This window comes from Brassica oleracea, chromosome C2 (genome assembly GCF_000695525.1).
Source record: "Brassica oleracea var. oleracea cultivar TO1000 chromosome C2, BOL, whole genome shotgun sequence".
In the NCBI taxonomy this organism is placed as follows: domain Eukaryota; kingdom Viridiplantae; phylum Streptophyta; class Magnoliopsida; order Brassicales; family Brassicaceae; genus Brassica; species Brassica oleracea.
In genome coordinates this window covers 37,053,267-37,074,407 of record NC_027749.1, presented here as the reverse complement: position 1 = coordinate 37,074,407, position 21,141 = coordinate 37,053,267, and the positions used below count along the sequence as shown (strand labels likewise).

Below are 21,141 nucleotides of genomic sequence, written 5' to 3'. Positions count from 1 at the left end.
GACCTCCTCAGGACTTCTTAAAATGCAATATTGGATCGGTTTGGGACCATCTATCTGGTTTGAGTGGAGCAGGATGGCTGGTAAGGGATCATCAAGGAAATGCTAGAAACCACAGTAGACGTGCTTTTGTAGGTTCTACGTCAAGGAGGGAGGCGGATCTACGGTCTCTACATTGGGCAGTGGAAAGCATGGTTAACGTGAGGCTTAAAAATGTGATTCTTGAAGCCTCCTCCATTGAGTTAAGATAATCACTCCTCGAGCCTCACCGCTTCCCAGAGTTACAACCACTAATAGAGAGCACGTTGCTTCTCTTTTCCAGATTAGACTCTTGGTCTCTTATACATGTCCATGGGTCAAGAAACAGAGTGTCTCCTGCTATTGCTGTAAGTGTTACCTCTGACCTCTGCACCCAATCGTATGTTGCTACTGGAGGCCCTAGTTGGCTCTCAGATACCATTCTCTCTGAAGCACAAGCTATGTGATTAAGCCATATGTGCGGCTGCTAGGGGATTCTTGCGTCTAAGAAAATCACTATCTTGTGGACCTCTCCCCTGTTTCTGTCTTTTCTTTTACTGTTTTGGTACCTTCTGGTACCTAGCATTTTCTATTTGTTGTCTTTGTACTCCTATACGTTGCCATTTCTTGGCTTTGTTATTGAAATTCCCCAGTGTTTAAAAAAAAGGAATTGTTCCAATTCCTACATGGATCAGTTTACAAGACTTTTAAAACGCAATTTTTTTCTTAAATATTATTTTATAAATACGGTTACAAAAAATGCTATAACCGTAGCATAGAGTTCATGCAAACAGTTACAAGAGCAGTAAGAACATATAATCAAAAACAATCGAAGCTTTCGTTTCGATTAACTTTAGTGCTAGGAAATGATACCTTTTGATGGATCTCAAAATCCACTTCATAAATTAGGTTTTGGATTTTGAATTACGTGTATAAAAAATTGTATGAAAGAATAATATTGATGATTCTGTATAAGAAAAGTATATATATGTTACTGATAATATAAATAAAAAAACTAATATGAATACAAAAGGTATCTAACAACAAAGACGTATATAGGTATTGAAAGTATAGTACTGCTCTAAAAGAATCTGTATTTCCTTCTTCTTGTCAATGATCTCTCTTTTATAGATCTACAAGATTAGATCATAACGGTCACATGATATCCGGTGGGTATTAGTGCTTTTAATGGCGTCCTTTAATGCTTTGACTCTCTTTCAGCTCATGTACGACTATGTGAGCTCGGCATGGACAGTCTTTCCAGATGGGGATGGGCCTGGGTGTAAGCCCCGACCCGCCAATGGTCATGAGACCCCACGTCCATTCTTGTCCCGTCAGCCTCATCCTCATTCGATGTTAAAGGCTCGGTAGACTTGATATACTGACACTGCAAATACGACATGATTGTTCTTCGTGCTTTGTCCTTACTCTCACGGTGCCGGGATGGACCACCTTGCACCAGCTTCCCGATATATCACCCATCTGTCGATTGCTTCAGCTCGAGCATGATTAATGCTTGAGTTCACTCCGGATAGTTAACCTAAAAAGTAACTGCACTTTATGTTATAAGTAGCCAAATTCTTATGAGCCATTTCCACCTAATTTACTACCACAAATCCGGGATACTACATTCACCTCCACTGACAGAGTTCACATCCTCGTTGAACATCTAGACCGTCACCCCGATGGTGTGAGTCCATTCGACTCCACACTCTCATCAGGTGCCGGATCTGATACCAATTGTATTCTAAACCCACAATTTGTTTTTCTTCTTTCTTGGGAGCCGAACCAGTTTGAAAAGTTAATCATTGCTTTCTTTGGACTTTTCGCTTTCCATGTTTTGTCTCCATTATGTCGTTTCGATTGAAAGAGCTGTCACTTCCCTTTATAAGTTTTTTTGGCATTCTTTTATTTATCGAGTGGTTATATTTTTCCTTCGTCTTCTATTCCCTTCTCTGATTTTTTTTTCTATGTTTGCTATTTTACTTGACGTCGCCTTTGATCAAGAAAACTCAAGGAGGTCTCCTCCGCCACCTAATAATTCTGATGGTTTGTCGTCAGACAGAATTTTCCCTGTCTCATGACTTTCTTCTTTTGCGATATTCTGTTTCTTGAAAATATCGATTTTGTCGGTCGTTCGTCCGGTGTAGTTTTGATCCTCGTCCGGCCTTTTTGGCTCTGGAAACCACCAAAACTTTTACCTGGATCGAGAACAATCAGCGTCACATCACGATCATCATAAATCTCCACAACCTCACCAGCTACCTTTATGAATGATGGGAAACCGTACGAACGACGCGGCTATGACTACTCTGGCTCTCCTCCAATCTGATTACCCCTTGGCTTTAGATCTCTTCTGCAACTCATCATATATAATTGCCCTTGGGCTTTAGATCGCTTTTTCTTCTCCATCACTGAATCAAATCTACATCAAAGCCGTAACAAGTCTATCCAATCCCCTCCAATTTCCTCATTTGTTTTGGGTTCTTAAAAAAGCCCATTATGTCTAGAATTTTTAGGTTTAAAACTAGAGTTTCTCTTCCTTTTCATAAAATTAAAAATTTACACTTTAATTTTATTTCTTCACAAATCTTTAAGGAAACCCTGCATACATCTCAAGAATCTTAGTCGTCAAGACCCGAAAGCCTCAACATTCTTATTGAAGTTACTCAAGTTTCGTGATTCTTAGTCAATATCGAGTGGGATACTAGTAAGAAAATTTGGGTGATTGGGGAACTTAAGCATAAACTCTCACCGGGTCTAAGTATGATTTTCAAAATTTCCAAATCTGTTTAGCATAGCAGACTTTTTCGAGTAGATTTCCATCGAGGAAACATCAAGAAAAATCCCATGGTAAATACATATGTTAATTCAACAATTGACCGTTTTTTGAGTTTCTCTTTAGTAGAATTTGAAATACAGAAATCAATAACAGCTCATAAGTATATACAAAATAAATAAATATAGTGTCAAAATGAAACAAATCTATTAGACACCAAACAAATCTGTCAAATATAAATTAAAACATGTGGTTAAAAGAAAAAAATCAATGGAAAATTCAGCAAGGTTGACAAAATAAGTAAATATGTGGTTAAAATGAAACAACTGTATTATACATCAAATAAATCTGTAAAAAATAAACAAAACATGTGGTTAAAAGAACAAATCTTTTGAAAATTAGAAAAGGTTGCCAAAATAAGTAAATATGTGGTCAAAATAAAACAGATATATTTAAAACTATATAAATCTGTAAAAATAAGAAAATAATGGTCAAAATTAACCAATATATGAGACACTATATAAATATTTTAAAAATATGGAGATAGAAAAATAAATATGTGAAAAAAATGTTGCTTCATGTGGTAAGACATCCATTAATTAATTAAGTATGATTTTATGAAAAAACCTAATTCTTTATTTTATTGAGCTAGAAATTATAGTGATAATTTTTATGTAAATAAAGTTTTAACATAACAGGATTTAAGAGTATGATAGACACTAAAATAAGTTAATAATTAAAAAAAAGAACAAATGTATTAATAAAAATTGGATTGGAACAAAATAACTAAATAAATATTCCAATTAATTAATTTTCAATTCTAGGAATTGTTAATTTCCTTTTAGCAACGATGAGATACATCATACATATTTATAAAGAGTTCACCAGAGCAAGCTTATAAATACCAAAGGTAAAACCTAACTTTCAGAACGTATAATATCTCCGTCTTTCTCTGCCTCTAAGAAGACTCCGGTTGATTGACTTAACGCAGAGGGAAGCCATGAATAGAGACTGGGAAAGAGAGCTGATGAAGCACGATAACCTTTTAACTGGTATTGATGTCGATGAATCCTCGACTATGCCGATGGACGTCGATGATATCGACTCCTCCTTGGAGATGTTTGGTGATGTTTTCACCAACCAGAAGCAGCTTCAAGACACCAAATTCTTCAACGGCTTTGACGATGATTTCGATGATTCAGATATCAACTGATAATCCCTAGTGAGGGTTTTTCGAATTTTTTCTTAAGATTTTAAATCACCTTCTCATCTTATAATTTTAATATTTTATATTAACGAAAATTGCTTTTGGTATATGCTCTACGTTAGATTTAAGCTTGCACTGCTTTCTCTATCTTAATCTCTGAGTTTTGGGCATTGCTTCGTTGCGTTATTAATTGGTTTGATTGATTGGGATTCGAGTGAAGAAGACGTTTGTATGAGGTCTCAAGTGCTTGGACAACATTGGCGTTTTTGTTGTTCAGATGTAATCTCTTTAGCTGCTTGTTTAGATCTGAGATACTTCTGAATCATACTGAGTGACAACCATATCATCCACATAACAATACAAAACCGCTCTACATAAATTCGTCTTAGTAAAAAGATTTGTTGAAAAACAGCTCCTTAATAATCTATTGTTGTGTCTTGGAGTTGTTATAATCGTCATATTAATGATTGTGTGACAGCTTTTTATATGATAAGTAGCAGACTAGCAGTGTAGCACCTTGGCTCCTATGGCTTTGATAGCTCAAGTCTCGCCCACTTGACTGAACTTCTTCGTCAGTCAAACCTCCAGTAATCATCCGATGCTTCCGTTCCTCCACTATATCATGCACACAATCATTCCAAAACAAAAATCTTATTTCTTAAGAGATCGATATAGGTAGGAGGTAAGAAACTCACAAGTGAAGTTTATTGTAAGTGTTACCTTGACAATGAATCTTCTGTACCTGCCCTATGCGATGAATTCTCATGATCGCTTGCTCTTCCACTGCTGGATTCCACCATGGAACTTCTTTATTCAAGAATCAGAGCAAATCATAAGAGAAAATTGATACGTTTTACTGTATCAAACTTGTAGAACAGAGATTTAAAAGGAAACACTGATTATATTGATAATAGTAACTGGTTACAAGTAACTTTGAGAGACTGATAATGGAGTTCTCTCACCTCCCCATGACATGAATGATCAACAACTTGATAAAAGAGCTCTCTAACTCTCATCCCAGCTTATATACCTTAGGTTAAAAGACACTTAACCCAGCCCATATTATTCTATCGCTGGCCCATTTGCTTCTCTGAAATATAAGCCTTCGTATCAAAAATTAGGCTTGAAAAAGTGGGGTACCATGAAGACGTTTGAAGCAGCGGTTAAACTCAGACTAAACTCCTCTAGCTTTAGGAGACATAAAGTTCTCCTGATACACAACAAAAGCATAATAATCTTTAAGCTCTATATATGCTCGATTCAAACAGAGTTGGAGAGTTTGTTTACTTACTGTTTTGTATTTGGTTTCATTGACCTCTTTCAACGCCTGCCAGCTTTTCATCAAATCTAAAAACTCAACTCCTCTTCTTGTCAGTGGAATCTCCAAAAGATTCACTAACAATACTACTGGCTAAAGAAAATGCTCTTCTCGCCCTGTTTAAAAAAAAATCATGAAGATACCAAGACATCATCAATCCTTCAAATAAGTTATGATTATGACAGATTTTTTTTGTGCTTGAAACATGGAACTGTAACACTTACTTTGGATCTCTTGGAAACGGCGGTATAGAAGTCGTGTTCTGCTTCAGATTTTTCAAATTAAATTACTTGAACATAGGTTGGATGACTAGAAGATGATGTACGAGATGGATTATTTCATCCCTCCACAAGGCCCATCAAATAGGATATTTGAACCGTCAAGCTGGCCCGAGAAGCCGGATCAAGTCGGCGGGCTCCCGACTAAAGCTCAGCTTTCCGCTTGGCGTCCTGAAGAAGCGTGCTAGGCCTGGCCCATGGAGAGATCAGTCGACCCCAACGCTCAGCCTAACCATAGTGGGCCCATTAGGTCGGACCGACCTAAAGCTGAGAACGAAGGAACAACTATATAAGAGAGAGGAAAGAAGAACAAGAGGATACAAAGATACACATACACACTCGGCGGCTAGAATTATAATTTTATTCTTTTGTATTCTCGCCAACTTGTACTTTTCCGGCCAACGCTCGAGCACCGACTTACTTTTCGATCAAATTTTCATTATTTGTAATCAAACTGTTTACCGATTAATAAAACGTCTTTGAACTAACCCACTGACGAGTTCCGTCTTTCTCTTTACTGTTTCGACCGAGCTCGGTTCATATAATATAAATATATAAATTATATATGAATAAAAATCCAATTGGACCAATTGAACTGGTAGTTATACCGAGTCGGTATCCAATCAGGTTTCAAAACATTGGAGTCTATCAGTAGCTAGACCAAGTCGGTATCTAGTCCGGTTTCAAAACATTGTTCTAACTTTCTCACAAATATTACCTATAGACTTTCTTGCGGTTATTTGTTTAATTGTTTTAGTATTATTCGATGCAATTTCCAGTTAAAAATAGATTAATAATTAATAAAATGAGAAATTGGAGGGTCGGCCGAGCGAGCCAACCCTATCGGGTTTCCAGAAATAATGTCGGCCATATGTCTTGATTGTGCCATACAGCACTCACCCTTTTAATCTTAGGCTGAGCGTGGCATAAATAGCCATCCGACCCTTTTTAATTTTTAAAGCGGAGGCCCAGCTCCCATATATAGAAGCCCTGCTCGACCTCTTCTCACTTCTCTTCCCGATGTGGGACAGAAACAAACACAGTCAACCGTAACCAACTTCTTTTAACAAAAACAAATAAATAAATAAACCTCCGCTACAAACTAACAAAATAACTTTGCTTTTACTCCCTCTCTCGTGTATTAAGAAAAGTGTCTTAACAACAACGTAACACTAGGAGTTGATGAAACAAAATGCTTGTGCTTGAATGTAATAAGAGTCTCTGTACTTCTTAGCACTCCCTACTCGTATCCCATTCTCCATCCATTCGTTCCTGTGTATCCATGCCTCCCTTCCAAAATCCAATATTCCCAGAATCTGTTCTTGTCACCGTTTCAATATAGTTATCTATATACATATATATATATATATATATACGTCTCACCATGCTCATAAACAGATGCAAAAAGGTAGAACATACCGCTCCTCCTTTCCAAGATACGAATGTTGGATCCATTTTTGACGGCAGAACCTCCACCGTGTCTATGGCTTCCGTTGGAGGTATCGCATGAAGAACTCTAGGAGAGAGAGAGAGAAGGGGGGGTGGGGGAACAAACAATTACTTCAACAAAGCAATCTCTTTGAAGACAAATATGTTCAAAAAGATATGAACAAACCTTTCTTCCACGGCTGAGACCAGACCTTTAGTCAAACCAACACCACCAACCTGAGAAGAAGCAAAAAACAAGAGTTTCAGGGGATTATATGGAGGAACCGAGTCTTTTATAGAAACAGACAGGTTTTCAAGAATCTACCAATTGTATGCTGGAGAATAGTTTTCGCTGAAGGTCTATGCGTCCTGCAAGCCAAAAATGGTCTTTTGTTAGGAGTCATCACCTTCCGATATCAAACAGGACAGACAGTGAATCATTTACCGGCAGAGAGAATGCTGCTGGTAATGGCTTCAGCAAGACCAATCTTCTCTTCTTTCTTCGGGTTCAGAGGAGAAACTGCAAAACTATCCCACACTGGTAATCCCATATTACCACCACCAAAGTCCATGTTCCATGTTTCCTCCAACATATTCTCATGGTCTTGGAACCTAAAAACAATATACAAAATGAACATCTCTCAACAGAAGAAAGGGTTATAAGAAAGGATTGATTCTGACCATGTACGTGGTGGCTGGGGAAACAATTCAGGAACAAGAAGGTTAGGATAAAACAAACCCATCGGTGGAACCTGAGATAACCAAAGAAAATCTATTTTCAAGACTTAAAACATAAGAAGAGAGCATTTAACAGAATCATGACTTGAGCTTGTTTTTTATGTTTACGTTAAGTGAGGTGAGATTTGTCTTGTGAGCCACAGCTGGCATGCCGTCCTCGTAAGAATAAACTGTTGCAGCTGTTTCAACTTCTCCTTCCTGTTTATGTACAAAAATCATATTAGTTTCAATATTTTTTTTATCAAGCGAAAAATAACAACGGAGATAATCCAACTTACTCTAATCTCACAATATGACTCCTTAAGTCGATTAAGCATCAGCATATCGATTGGCTTTGCCAAAACGTCTGTTCGGAGCTGTGGCCAGTTTTGGTAATGCCTCTGAATCCATAGAAGGCATCTACATATATCCTGAAAATCGTTTGTAGATGAAGAAAGTTTAGCATGCAGTGTAGCTCATCTAGAAACAGAAAAGAGAAACAAAAATAAATAAATAATATATATATATATATATCCTTACATCTCCTCCAAAACGTAGAATCTTTTCAGTATTTGGCAATGAGACTCCATCCTACAAAAACATATCAAAAGTTATAATGGAAGAAGTCACCTAGACTTTTCGCCTATCCTGCTAATACCTCGATACAAACAACTGCACTTGTCTGGGCTCCCATATTCACAATGCAAGCTGTTGACAAACCATTCCCAAAAATGGTGGATAAACCTTCTTGGTGGACCACTGCTGAGCTAAAGCATAGGTCTCGCAACACGATAGTTAGCAGTTCCTTTATTTCTGATAAAATATCATGAATCCAAATCAGAATACTAGCGTACATCAATCAACATATGTCTTGATGGAAGTGAACATTAAGGCTTTACCGCGGCTGTCAAATGTTCCCGGGACAACAAGAACAGCAGAATACTTGTTTCTCTCACTGTGAGCTATCTCAAGTTTATCTAGCAAAACCCAGTCCCAGATAGCGACTAAATCCTCACAAACCTGGAGAGGCAGATAGGAGTATCAAATAAGTTGTCATCTAGAATAGAGAAGAGAAAGCATTACAGGAAAGAAACATGTACCTGTTGCGCTGAATATTGTGGCGAAACATTGAAGTGGCCTCTCCGGATAGGACGGTGAATGGTATATGGCTCTTTTGGAGATATTCTCATAGCTTCTTCACCAAAAATCATATTCCTATACTTGCGCTTACTCTCACCAGAGTCTGTAACATCAGGAGCAGCTCTATCTGCGTTGTCTTCACTTCTATGAGCAGAGGTTTCTGGTGTGTACATGAAGTAAACACATTGAAACCCATCACATGTATATTCAGAAAAGAATAACATTCCTATATGTAGGAGATATAAATCTGATAAAGCAGATTATACTCTACTATGTTCTAATAAATAGAGAGATTGAAGAATGACAGAGACCTGAGGTGGGAAGCGAACTAGGCTCGTCCTCAAACACATCAGTCCAAGGAAAGGCCGTATCTTTCTTCGTATTAGTACTTGGTTGGTTGTATCCATCGATCCTCGCCGTCTTGCGTGAGCCAAAAGAAGAGCTTCCATCCAGGTATGGTATCTTCAACAGCGACGCCGTCTTTTGAGTTTAAAAAAAAAAAAAAAAGAAAAAACGAAAGAGTGAGCAGCACCAACAAGTGAAATTCTAGTGACAGAGGAAACAAGATTTCTTACAGTGTTGAAAGCTCTCTCACGGTCAACTTGTTGACTGGTGGTGGTGACCTGAGTGTTAATCATCTGGGGGATATATAAAGAACAAATTTTTATTGGAAAGAAACAGAAGTGAAAAAAAAGGAAGAAAGGTTTAAACAAGAACCAGAAAGAAGACCTGATCGAGAAGGTTTGGTTTGCCGATTATGGTGGTGTGTCTAGCAATGCAGTGAGGGACATTGAAAGGTGTGTCTTGCTTAGCAAGTCCTATTCTTACATTCGCAGACCCTAAACCCGAGAGATAGAGATAGAGAGAGAGAGAGAGAGAGAGAGAGAGAGCACCAGTGTGAGATTCCTTTTTACCTAAAAAGATCAATTAAAGAGGGCACACCTGGGTTGATGATAACGAGATTTGATCCTCGTTCGGATACAAGCTGAGACGGGACTACTGATTTCAAGTAATCCTGCCATTGATAAAAAAAGATCTCTGCGTCAGATAATTTGATTTGTTGACTTTGCGGTAAGACTAGAAGATTACCATTTTCACGGCCAATAAAGAAGAAGAGCCTGTCGAATTAGGGTTTCCACGAATTTTGAAAAGCTTAACCAGATCGCAATATTTCACAGAGAGCGCTACGGAAGTGTTTAACTAAAGAGACAATGGCCCCAGCCAGAGAGAAAATATCTATTATAACTATTTGTATAACTTAATAATGTTACAAAAGATCATCCCTAAAATGTTGCTTACATTATTTTATTTTTTATTTTCATAACAATATCCTAACAATATATTTAATTATCTTTTTATTCCATCAAAATATTGGTGATGATTGGTTCGACTCTGACTTTAAAAATTTAGCTCCAGATGATTAGACGTAGATAAATCGGTTGTAGTTGTAAAGTTGTTACTGTAGATTTTTTCTGCAGAGATTTTTGCTGTAGTTAAATTTGTTGTAGCTGTAAGCTGTAGGCTGTAGATATTTTAAAATAAAATATATTAAATATGTGTTATATATATAAAATTATTATTTTATATAAATTAAAATATTTTTTTATTAATATTTTTTAATAAATTATCAAAATTTATTATAATTTAAAATGTGATATGTAAATAATATTTATATTATTTAAATATCTTAATAATTTAAAAACACTCAAATTCAAAATTAAAATATTTATAAAAGTTTTTATTATGATTATATAATTTATTTGATATTATAGATATTTTTTTATTTACAAATTCTACAGCCTATAAAAAGAAGATGTAGGATTTTTGCCTAAAATACATAAGAAAAAATTTTGTTTTATTTTTATTTTGTTGTAGCTTTAAAAATAAAGGTAAAGCATGATTGGTAAAACTAAATAAAAACTTGATGTAGACTTTAATTTTTAAAAGTAAAGCTACAACATGATTGGTAAAATTTAGTGATTTAAAAATAAATAAAACTAAATTAGGGAGATAAAACCCAACCAATCACCCCCATTATTAATAATGGATAATTTCGAAAATATATTTACTCCATCAATATATAATTATAATTGCATATAACCATTTATAATCAACTTAATATTAATAACATTTAATTATTCTACAGTTAATACATGCATATGATCTAATTAATAATAGTAATAATTAACATTTATTATGCAAATAAAATAATGTTAGAATTTGACCATGCAAATAATAAAATCAAATCAAATATTAAAATCCTAACACTATTGTATTATCATAATAAGTGTTATTATTATTAATTATGTTATACATATGATGTTGTGTATCAATATGTATAATCACATGTATAATGTATCAATATTTATATAGATGTTGGGTTAACAAACATGCATCGATAAATATATAATATTTTTAATATATATATACTATAGTGATGAATTTTTCAAGCGTGATTTTTTCATTTGGACAATTCTTTAAAATTTTATCAAATTTTGCATGAATTAATTATAATATTTATCTTTTTAATTGAATAACAATAAATATTTTTTAAGAAAGTTCTAAAAAAAAATTTAAAAAAAATTTCGGAATCAATTTAAATTTTATATCCAAAAGTAATTAATTTTAATTGTAGTTATCATAACCTATAATTAGAAATTAAAATTTATTTTAGTTTTGATTTATATATGAAAATGTAAAATTATATAAAGTATTATAATTATATACTAGATCTCGATCCGCGCATTTTTGTTTTAAGTTATTTTGATATAAACATTTTGTTTTCAATTCTAACTTGTAATATATTATAATATATATGTGTCTATCAATTTTTAAAACATAATAAGTTTACGGTATATTTTTTTCATTGAATAAATTGTTTCAAACTTTCACATGTATTTGTATCTTCTTTTATATATATATTTTTTGGATTATTATTTCATTATTAAAATCGTAACTATATATATAAAGATTAGTAAAATATTGTTTTATTTTCATATTCAAAAATATTGTAACATTTCACAAATTTAGAATTTTTTTAAAAAATTAAACTTTTCGCTTCACAGATTTATATTATCGAGTAAATAATTAAACATATAGTTTTTGTTTAATTTTTAAAATAAACTATGTAGTTTAAAATTTATTTTCATTGGTTTAAGGTAGTAAAGATTAGTCAGTGTTAGATAATATGATTTCTGTTATTTAAAAAAAAATCATAATTTTAAAATTTAACATCAACAAATATTTAAATAATTAACATATAGAGGTATAGTATTACAATATCAAATTATATATATTTAATTTATACTATCTATAAATCCAAAGGATCATCTATTGTTTTTTTTTTTAACACGGATCATCTATTGTTTAAAGCTAATTATTTGATAGCCCAATAAAAATTTCTATTAGGTCCAAAATTTACATGATAAGATTATATATTAAATGTACCATGACTTTCTAAGAATAGGTCTATTAGGTCCATTTTTTAAAAAATCACAAATGAATCAAGGTTGTGACTTATGTTTTAATATATAAGATTCATTGATAATAACAATTTAAACTGATTAATTTTCAAAAATAAAATTTACAAACATTTTGTTAGAAATATTCATTTCTATTTCCAATTAAAAGAAGATATTTTATCCAACTTAGTGTATTTCTTAAATATGATATTTACTACAAACATATTTTGAAGTACAATGTATTATTGTTTTTCTTTAAAAGAAATTCTTTTACGGTATCTCAAAAAATATATTTTCTACTATATAGATCCAATTTAATTTGCTTTCTTATAAATTTAAAACAAAAAAAATTATGTAAAGTAATATTGTTACATAATAAAGTTTCCAAAATATTTTTTGTTAAAAAAATAAAAAATTTATAGTAATAATATATAAGCCACGTAAACATAGCTATTATAGAATTACATTAAGTTATTGGTAAAAATTTTTATATAAACTAAAACATTTTAGTATATAAACAAAAAAAATCTGCACGGTTGTGCGGATTAAAATCTAGTAGATGTATTATCAATTCAAAAAATGATCACTTCACAAAATAGTATAAGTATTTTTAATTCTTTGCTAACTTTTTTTCAAAAATTATCACAATGAGTAATTTTGATTATCTTAAAAGATAAATTATTAATTATATCTTATATATGTAGTCTCTATGCAATTTTTAAATTAAATTTAAATAATAATATAAATATAATATGTAAGTGATATTTATCGTATTCTATCTTATATTATATAATATGTGAAGTGATCATTTTGCTCTCAAGTTAAAATTTAAAGTGTTTATTACCCTTAATAAATAATTAAATAAGATTTGTTAATATATAATTATCCATAAATTAAATACAAATTTTATTAATTTGATAATCATCATTATCTAAAAAGATTTTATATTATATTTTCCAAAAATGTTTTTAAATAAATATAAATAAATAAAATATAAATCTCTGTATATAATTTAAGGTATATACAAAAGTTTTCAAGTTTATTTTACGTTATAAAATATTTTTATTAAAATAAAATAACTTTATACCGTGTATAAGAAATTAATATTTAATTAATTATATCTTATATATGTAATATCTATACAATTTTTAAATTAAAGTTAAGTAATAAAATAAATATAATATGTAAGTGCTATTTATCGTATTATATCTTATATCTTATAATATGTGAATGCTAATACATAAAATATATAGTTAACTAATATTAAATATACATGATATTTATTGTAATCTATTTGATCTATATATACTATTATTTGTGTAGTCAATAATTACAATAAAAATAAAAACGTAAACAAACAAGAAACATGTAATAAGAAAAAATATAATCAGTGTATATCCCAATGCTCCTATTGATTGAGAAATTTAATGTTTACCATTTTCATGATACCATTATTCATCTTTACCACCATGAAAAAAACATTTTCAAAAATATCTTCTTCATTAAGTGACAAAAGAATATATATAATTGAACAATTTAAAAAATATATATATTAATTTGATAACTTTGTGTTAGACAATGTTTATGATTTACCAACAAAAGGTTCTACGATATTATGTCATTAAGGGTTAGATTGTTAGGGTTAAATTTTAGATTGAAATTTTTTTTTGTTTATTGAATTAAATTTGAATATTAATGTTGAGTAGCTTATATATTAAATATTTTGATATTTGATATAATAATTAACACTTTTTGATTATAAAGCTAAATTTAGGGTATGAGATTTGTAGTTTAGGGTATAGTAATTCTACGATAAAGTCTACTGAATTGTAGACATCTTTTTAGTCTACTTAAATTAGTGTTTACAAACAAATATTATTTTTGTAATAAATTTAGCTTTTTACGAATACAAATCTGAAATCATATATTATAACTACTAAAAAAATAAAAAAATCAATTTAATAAATCATACTTTACAAGTATTAAAACAATAAAGAAAAAAATAATCCAAAAAAATAATCGTTGTAGACTTACAAATAAGTCTATTCACCGGTAGCAATTTAACATAAACATATTTAACCAAGTTAATTCTAAGCTAACTGAATTTAAACCAAATCTTTTTTAACCTAATGTGAAATCATATATTAAAATTATTAGCAGAATATAGAATGAAAAATTAAGTTTATGTATTAATTTTTCTAAAACAATAAAGAAAAAAAAATTACAAAAATCAAAATAATTTTGATTAATTTTAGTAAAATAATTATGAATAAATAATCTTCAAATTAATATTCAAAAATTGTAAGATCATATATTAAAATTATTAAGATAATAAAGAATAAACAATAATAATGAAATTATCAAAGTAAACTTACAAAAAAGCCTACCAAGTAGACTTACAATAAATTCTTTCTAAAATTTTAATATTAGTAGACTTCAAAAAAAATCTACAGTGTCGTAAATTTTGATCTGGTTACAACTTTTGTCTCTCTATATAAATGAAATTTACACAATTTTTCTCTAAAATGACTGCACAAGTTTCTAAAGCTCTCTCATTTCTCTCTAAAACTCTCTTATTTTTCTCCCTTCTCTCTAAAACTCTTTAATTTATTTCTCACAATATTATCTTTGTTATTTTAGGTAATATGATTCATGGTTTTCATCTTTTCCTTTAAAAATGTAAGTTTTAGATCTATAGATTTTAAATGTGTATTATGATGCCATGTTTTTCTCACAATATTATCTTGTTTTTGTAGGTATTATCATTTATGGTTTTCATCTTCTCCTCTAAAAATATAAGTTATAGATCTCTAGATTTTAAATTTGTATTTTTATGCTATGTCTTTCTCACAATGTTATCTTATTTTTGTAGGTATTATTATTCATGGTTTTCATCTTCTTCTTTAAAATATATAAGTTTTAAATTTATAAATTTTAAATGTGTATTTATATGTTCATATTCAGATAAAGTTATAGATTTAAAATCAGTGCATTTACTCTGCTACTAGTTTATCTTATAAATTATATTATTGAAGTATTTTCAGATTTAAAACTATTTTTCACATTTCAAAATATACAGATTTTTTCAGTTCTGAAAATTATCAGATAATGTAGATTTCTAATGAAGTCTGCTTATAAGCTAAGGGGGGTTTATTGGGAGATGAATTTATGTAGAGTTTGTGAATTTTGAGAGATGATAGATTTAAAAAAGTTATGTGGATTGTGAAAATTTATATATATTGATTTATGAAATTTGATCATAACTTTTTTAGATTAATATAGATTTTCATGATATTGTATTACCTCTTTTCTATCATTTTTTGTAAAATAAATATATAATTTATTTATTTTTTAAATCATATAGCATAATTATTTATTTTTTGCTTTCAAATTAAAAAGAAAACAATACTAGTATATACAAAATTGAATAATTTTCTTAAATAGTCATTTAAAAAATATTTGTCACAAAAAGAGCATTAATAAAAGAAAATGACCGAAAAAAATTTCATTAAAAATATAAAAGACTATTTTACCCCTTACGGTATAGATGTATAAGTAATAAAAATAAAATAATAAAAAGTTGTTTTTATATTTTTTTTTTCTAATTCAAACATTTTTATAATATTTATATTTTATAAAAATAATATTTTTATAATATTTATATTTTATAAAAATAATATTTTTATCAAATTTTCTTTTTGAAATTCGAATTTTTTTTTGAAACTATTTAAAAAAAATATTTAAAATTTTTAAGATTTGTAAATGTAATTATTATTATTTATATTAAAAATATAATATTTTTAAAAATAATTAAATATTCCAAAATGTAAAAGTATATAAATGTAATGAATTATAGTTTTGAACATATAAATTAGGTTTAAGGTGCAATAGATATTTGGTAAGAATAATTATTTTGTTTTCTAGTATTTTAATTACAAGGATTTTGAAAATCACATGGATACATATGATATTTTGAAAGTTGAGTCTTATGAGTAAAAATGAATAGAATTCATCTCCCAATAACACTAGATTTAGTTAGAATTAGAGAATCAATAATAACTAAACTTTTTGAATAACAAAAGATTTGAATGATTTTAAAAATTCTTAAACCAATAATAATAGATTCTACTAAGATTTTTGAAATCTAAGAACCAATAACAATGGATTCTTAAAATTCACAAATTCTACACAAATTCATCTCCCAATAACCTCAGACTTAAAAATGTCTACTAAACAACTAATTTTAAGGAGACTTCATTGCAAGTCTACAAAAATATGAATTAAATTTTTTCTATGTTTTATTAATAATTTATCTTATTTTGAATAGATTTTAAATATTTGTTTTTGTATTTATATTCAAAATAAAGTTACATATTCAAACTTTTTGTCTTTAATTTACTACTATTTTGTCTTATAAATTCTATTTTCTAATTTTTTTTTAGATTTATACTCATTTTCATATTTTTTAATGTATATATTTTTCGGATCGAAATTTTTTCTGATAGAGTATACTTCACTAGAAGTTTACTCAAATATTATTTTAATTTTAATTTTATATATTTTCATAATTTGATCTTGTTTTCATGTATTCTCTTCCAAAGTTTTCAAATCATCTTCCCAAAACTGTAAGATTTACATTTATTCACTATAGAGATATGTTTATGTTTATATTGAACTAAAATTATAGATTGAACACACTCAAGAATTGTCTAAGTTTTTATGTTTCTATGTTTTTGCCTTGCTACAAGGTTGACAAAAAAAACTATTTTGAAATATTTTACAGAACAAAGTATTTTCAAATTTTCTAAATGTACATTTTAAGATTGAAAATTTTCCGTTAGTGTAGATTTCAGCTAAAGTCTACTAAACCATAAACTTTACGTAGACTTAATAAAAATTCTACTAAAATATAATTTAATCTTTTTATCTTATGTTTTTCTCATAACTTTATCTTACTTTGCAGGTACACTTTTCCAAGACATCATTTGAGGCATCAAAATTATGAAAAATCAAACACACTCAAAAATATTTTTTACTAAATTGCTTTTAAATAACTTGTCATAATAAGATATTCATTTGTAAATAACTATTTAATGCAAAATCTATAAAAATTGTATTATTTTCAGTTGTGTTTCACTTGTATAATATTATTAATTTTTCTTAGCTATCAATTTTTTCACAAGATACTCTAATCAACCAAACAATTAAAATCACCATAAGATCGAACAATAACTAACACACGTGTCAAAAAAAAGAAATCTATACAAAATTTCCAAGAAGTTTGAAGAGTAAAACTAACCACAAAGTTTTTCAATAAGTTTCAAGTATATAATTCAAACAACAAAATGGAGAACCAGACTTTTAAGTAAATCTACACTTCTTAGTTAACAACCTAATCAAACAATTTTTTTTAGTTCCATAGTTATAACACATTAACTTTTAAAATTCATCCAAGACCATTAAGATTTACTAATACACACTGTAATATAATTAAATTCTGAAAAATATGATGAATAATACACAAATGTACTTTTAACAGAATTTACAATGTAGACTTCAATTGCAGTCTAAATTTGTAGACTTACAAAGACGTCCACGCTTATTATCTAACATATAGTCAAACAACAAATTTGTATTCTACATGGCACTGGCTTAATACAAAAAGGCGTACAATATGCGTCTTAGATAACTCGATCAAGTTTCACACTTGTCGATCATTCGTAAAATGCATATGAGGAGTATATGGAGCCATTTGCTGTAAAATGACGTCTGGTAAGGAATACATTAGCTTCACCATCTCAATTTTCTTGTCCAGATCATAATCTTCTTGTGTCATATCAATCGGTTCACCATGTGTACAACCATCATGCACAATGAACATTCTCCTTTTTCCAATTATCGACCACAAACTCCTACAAAGAGCCTTTCACCACTCATTTTCTGTATACAACAGGTAACTGAATCATTCCCTGCAAAAAGAATACAGTTTCCTAAATTAGCGAACAAATATTTCATGTTTGAATATTACAAAGTAGACTTACAAAGACGTTTACACTTATTAGCTAACTAGAAAGTGAAACCAAAATGTTGATAATTTCATAACTATAAAAGATTATCTTTTAAAAATAGTTCAAAACCATAAGGATTAACTAACACACACTGTCGAACTAAAAAATCTTGAAAGTGCATTACAAATAATACACAAATCCACTTTTTATAGATTTTTCTATGTAGACTTTATATTCAGTCTACCTAATAATATACTTTTATTTTCAGTTTACGTGTGTAGACTGTCATGTAGGTCTACAATTTGGGTTAGTTTTTCAATTGCAAAATCCACGGGTTATTATCTATATTTAAAAAAAGTTGTGATTTTATACGTGTAGACTTTCTTTTCAGTCTACATTTTGAAAATGTTAGGTTTTGCAATTGACCATAATTCAACCATGATTTGATTTTCAAAAGTAGACTTCATTTACAGTCTACATTTTTTTAACTTTTTTGAACATGTTAGTTTTTGCAATTGACCAAGTTTGACTTTCTACAAATAGATTGAGATGAACGTCTACACATGTGTAGACTTCACCTGAAATCTACTCCCAAATTCGACATGTTAGTTTTTCGTCTGACCAAAATAAAATAGTAGACTTCATATGTGGTCTACGTTTTTTTCTGATATTAGTAGACTAAATATGAAGTCTACATTTTTTTGTTATGGTCAATTTTATAACGTTTAGTCAAATACAAAACTAACATATTCAACGCAATGAAAGTTTTGATCAAATGCAAAACTCACCTTTCGTAGACTTCCCTAGCAGTCTACATAATGTAGACTTCCGGTGAAGTCTACTATGAAAAGTCAAAAGTTGCCCAAAGTTCGATCAAATGCGAAAACTAACCTCTTTTACGTAGAATTCTTAGTAAATCGACCTACTTTTTTGTTTTTGTTTTCAAAGGTTAAGACGCAGACTTCTAGGGAAGTAAAAAAAAATTATTTTGGTCAATTGCAAAAGTAACATGTACATTGAAAAGTAGACTGCATCGTAAGTCTACACATATGCATGGACATACAAACCAGTCTACAATCATAACACATATCTGAAAAATGACAAAAACCATGTAAATAATTATCTTTTTCCGGTGTAAAGCTCGTTTCCACCCTTTACCACCATCCAATCTCCAAATATGAGCAAAAAGAACCACCTTTGTCGACTCACAACTGACTAAGCTCGAAAATATGAAAGTTTAGATTATAAAAATTGGAAGTTATGGGAGCTTTTAAGATGAAATGAGAGAAAACGAAGATTTGTTGGTTTAGAAAGAGAAAAAAATGGTTACAAATTGAATTTTTAAACTTTTAAGAGCTCAAAAATGGTGGTTCATGGTGGTTGGAAAATTGATAATAATGACATTGTAGTAAATAAGAAGAAATGTTTAGGGTGTAATAGGTTTTTTTCCATTTTTGAAATAATTAATTAATAATGGTAATTTTTTTAAATCATTCAGAAACATAAAGAGGGTTTGGAAATTACAAGGGTGAATAGTAATGACAAAAATGTTGGTCTTGGAGTTGACTTGAAATTGTAGGTTAGTTTTGAAAAAGCCAATAAATGGTAGATATTAAATGTTTTATTGGAAAATAAAGGTAAATAAACAAACTAAAACTTCATGCAAGTAATATAATTCAAAATAAAGGTTGAATCAATTATCCAAAAAAAAAATCAAAATACAAATCCTATTAAACATGGTAATGTTTACCATCTTTGTGAAAATTCCTTTGGATTTCTTATCAGTTCGACCTGGTTTCCTGAATATTATTTTTGCATTGAACTTCTCATGTGGAAGAGGACACGACTGATTTATGATGAGGTTCTTGTTTATATCTTCAAATTTTATCTAGTGAGTATATCATCTAGAGACGTAAACCTACCTTGAATTTTCCTCAAATATGTCTTGAAATTCACCTTTAATTCATCATTGAAACACAACAACAAATCTCAACTGAAACAATCGTCATTAAGATAAGTGATAAAAACTTGCATACATACCTTCCAATATCTATAATTTGATGCCTAAACGTGGTGGTTTTGTTATATACATATCTTTTTGATATACCTTCATCAGTTTCAATTTCAAATTATTATCCTACTTCATGAACCAGTTATTTTGTCATCACCCTTGTCCTAACCAAATCAAGACTAAATATATCTATCTATAATTAAATTTGCTACCAATCAAAAGTGCAGATGATGCACGAATTTAACAAAGAAAATTAATGACAGTTGTTTCCTCACTGAGACATCTTCGAGATTTCAAATTCATTAAATAAGAAAACATATTCAACCAATTCGCAAACGCGTAAAACTAAATCTCCTTACATTTTGTTGAATTAAAACTATTATATAGCATGATTTTTTAAACATAAGTGAATCTTAAACTAAAATCTCCTTACATACTGCTCAACCTCCAAAGTATTTGGAAGTATGTCACACATTACGTCAACTCTTAATACAAATTAATGACATCAGCACTTGATGATGTAGTAACAGGGGCAGACCAAAAAATTTATTTAGTATGAGACACATAGTGTAACTTATATATATGTTAGGGGTATATAAAGAAATTTAGGTTAATTAATAAGGAAAAAATGAAAATGAGGGTGGGGCATGTGCCATACCCCCTTTTTCACCTGGGTCCGCCCTAGTAGTAACCGATATTTGTAGCTTCAATTTTTTAGTCTAAGAATGTCCGAGAGATCTCAACACATTTAGCCAAAAACAAAGGTTAAAAGAAAAGCT

General features: G+C 29.8%; 2 protein-coding genes and 1 long non-coding RNA gene across 6 annotated transcripts; all 3 read right to left on the bottom strand.

Annotated features, from left to right (window-relative positions):
- Positions 1–4,325: 4,325 nt before the first annotated feature.
- Positions 4,326–5,124, bottom strand: LOC106326331 (putative SWI/SNF-related matrix-associated actin-dependent regulator of chromatin subfamily A member 3-like 2). Its single transcript, XM_013764336.1, has 3 exons — positions 4,964–5,124; positions 4,722–4,808; positions 4,326–4,616 (listed from the first exon to the last, which is right to left on the bottom strand). The coding sequence occupies exons 1-3, from the start codon at positions 4,974–4,976 to the stop codon at positions 4,462–4,464; spliced, it is 255 nt and encodes an 84-aa protein (XP_013619790.1). The 5' UTR covers positions 4,977–5,124; the 3' UTR covers positions 4,326–4,461.
- Positions 5,125–5,144: 20 nt separating this feature from the next.
- Positions 5,145–6,061, bottom strand: LOC106326332. The gene is made up of 3 exons (XR_001267200.1): positions 5,544–6,061; positions 5,293–5,435; positions 5,145–5,211 (listed from the first exon to the last, which is right to left on the bottom strand). It is a non-coding gene; the product is annotated as an uncharacterized LOC106326332 (long non-coding RNA).
- A 579-nt stretch (positions 6,062–6,640) lies between these two features.
- Positions 6,641–10,105, bottom strand: LOC106322514 (actin-related protein 9). 4 transcript variants are annotated; one of them, XM_013760556.1, is made up of 17 exons: positions 9,972–10,105; positions 9,825–9,897; positions 9,612–9,721; positions 9,458–9,520; positions 9,194–9,365; positions 8,843–9,042; positions 8,642–8,762; positions 8,401–8,555; positions 8,283–8,333; positions 8,042–8,173; positions 7,872–7,961; positions 7,707–7,777; positions 7,471–7,637; positions 7,351–7,394; positions 7,213–7,262; positions 6,981–7,113; positions 6,641–6,913 (listed from the first exon to the last, which is right to left on the bottom strand). In XM_013760556.1, the coding sequence occupies exons 1-17, from the start codon at positions 9,972–9,974 to the stop codon at positions 6,770–6,772; spliced, it is 1,779 nt and encodes a 592-aa protein (XP_013616010.1). In that variant the 5' UTR covers positions 9,975–10,105; the 3' UTR covers positions 6,641–6,769. The 4 variants fall into 4 exon arrangements, with proteins under 4 accessions (XP_013616010.1, XP_013616012.1, XP_013616011.1 ...); XM_013760558.1 differs by having other exon boundaries at positions 7,017–7,113; XM_013760557.1 differs by having other exon boundaries at positions 9,194–9,362.
- Between the last annotated feature and the right edge of the window lie 11,036 nt (positions 10,106–21,141).

Excerpts from the sequence above, each read along its gene's own strand:
- LOC106326331 (XM_013764336.1), bottom strand. Across the intron at positions 4,617-4,721 it reads ACAGAAGATTCATTGTCAAG|TGGAGGAACGGAAGCATCGG; the intron begins GTAACACTTACA and ends TGCATGATATAG.
- LOC106322514 (XM_013760556.1), bottom strand. Across the intron at positions 8,334-8,400 it reads GTGCAGTTGTTTGTATCGAG|GATGGAGTCTCATTGCCAAA; the intron begins GTATTAGCAGGA and ends ATGTTTTTGTAG. Across the intron at positions 7,778-7,871 it reads CAAATCTCACCTCACTTAAC|GTTCCACCGATGGGTTTGTT; the intron begins GTAAACATAAAA and ends TGGTTATCTCAG.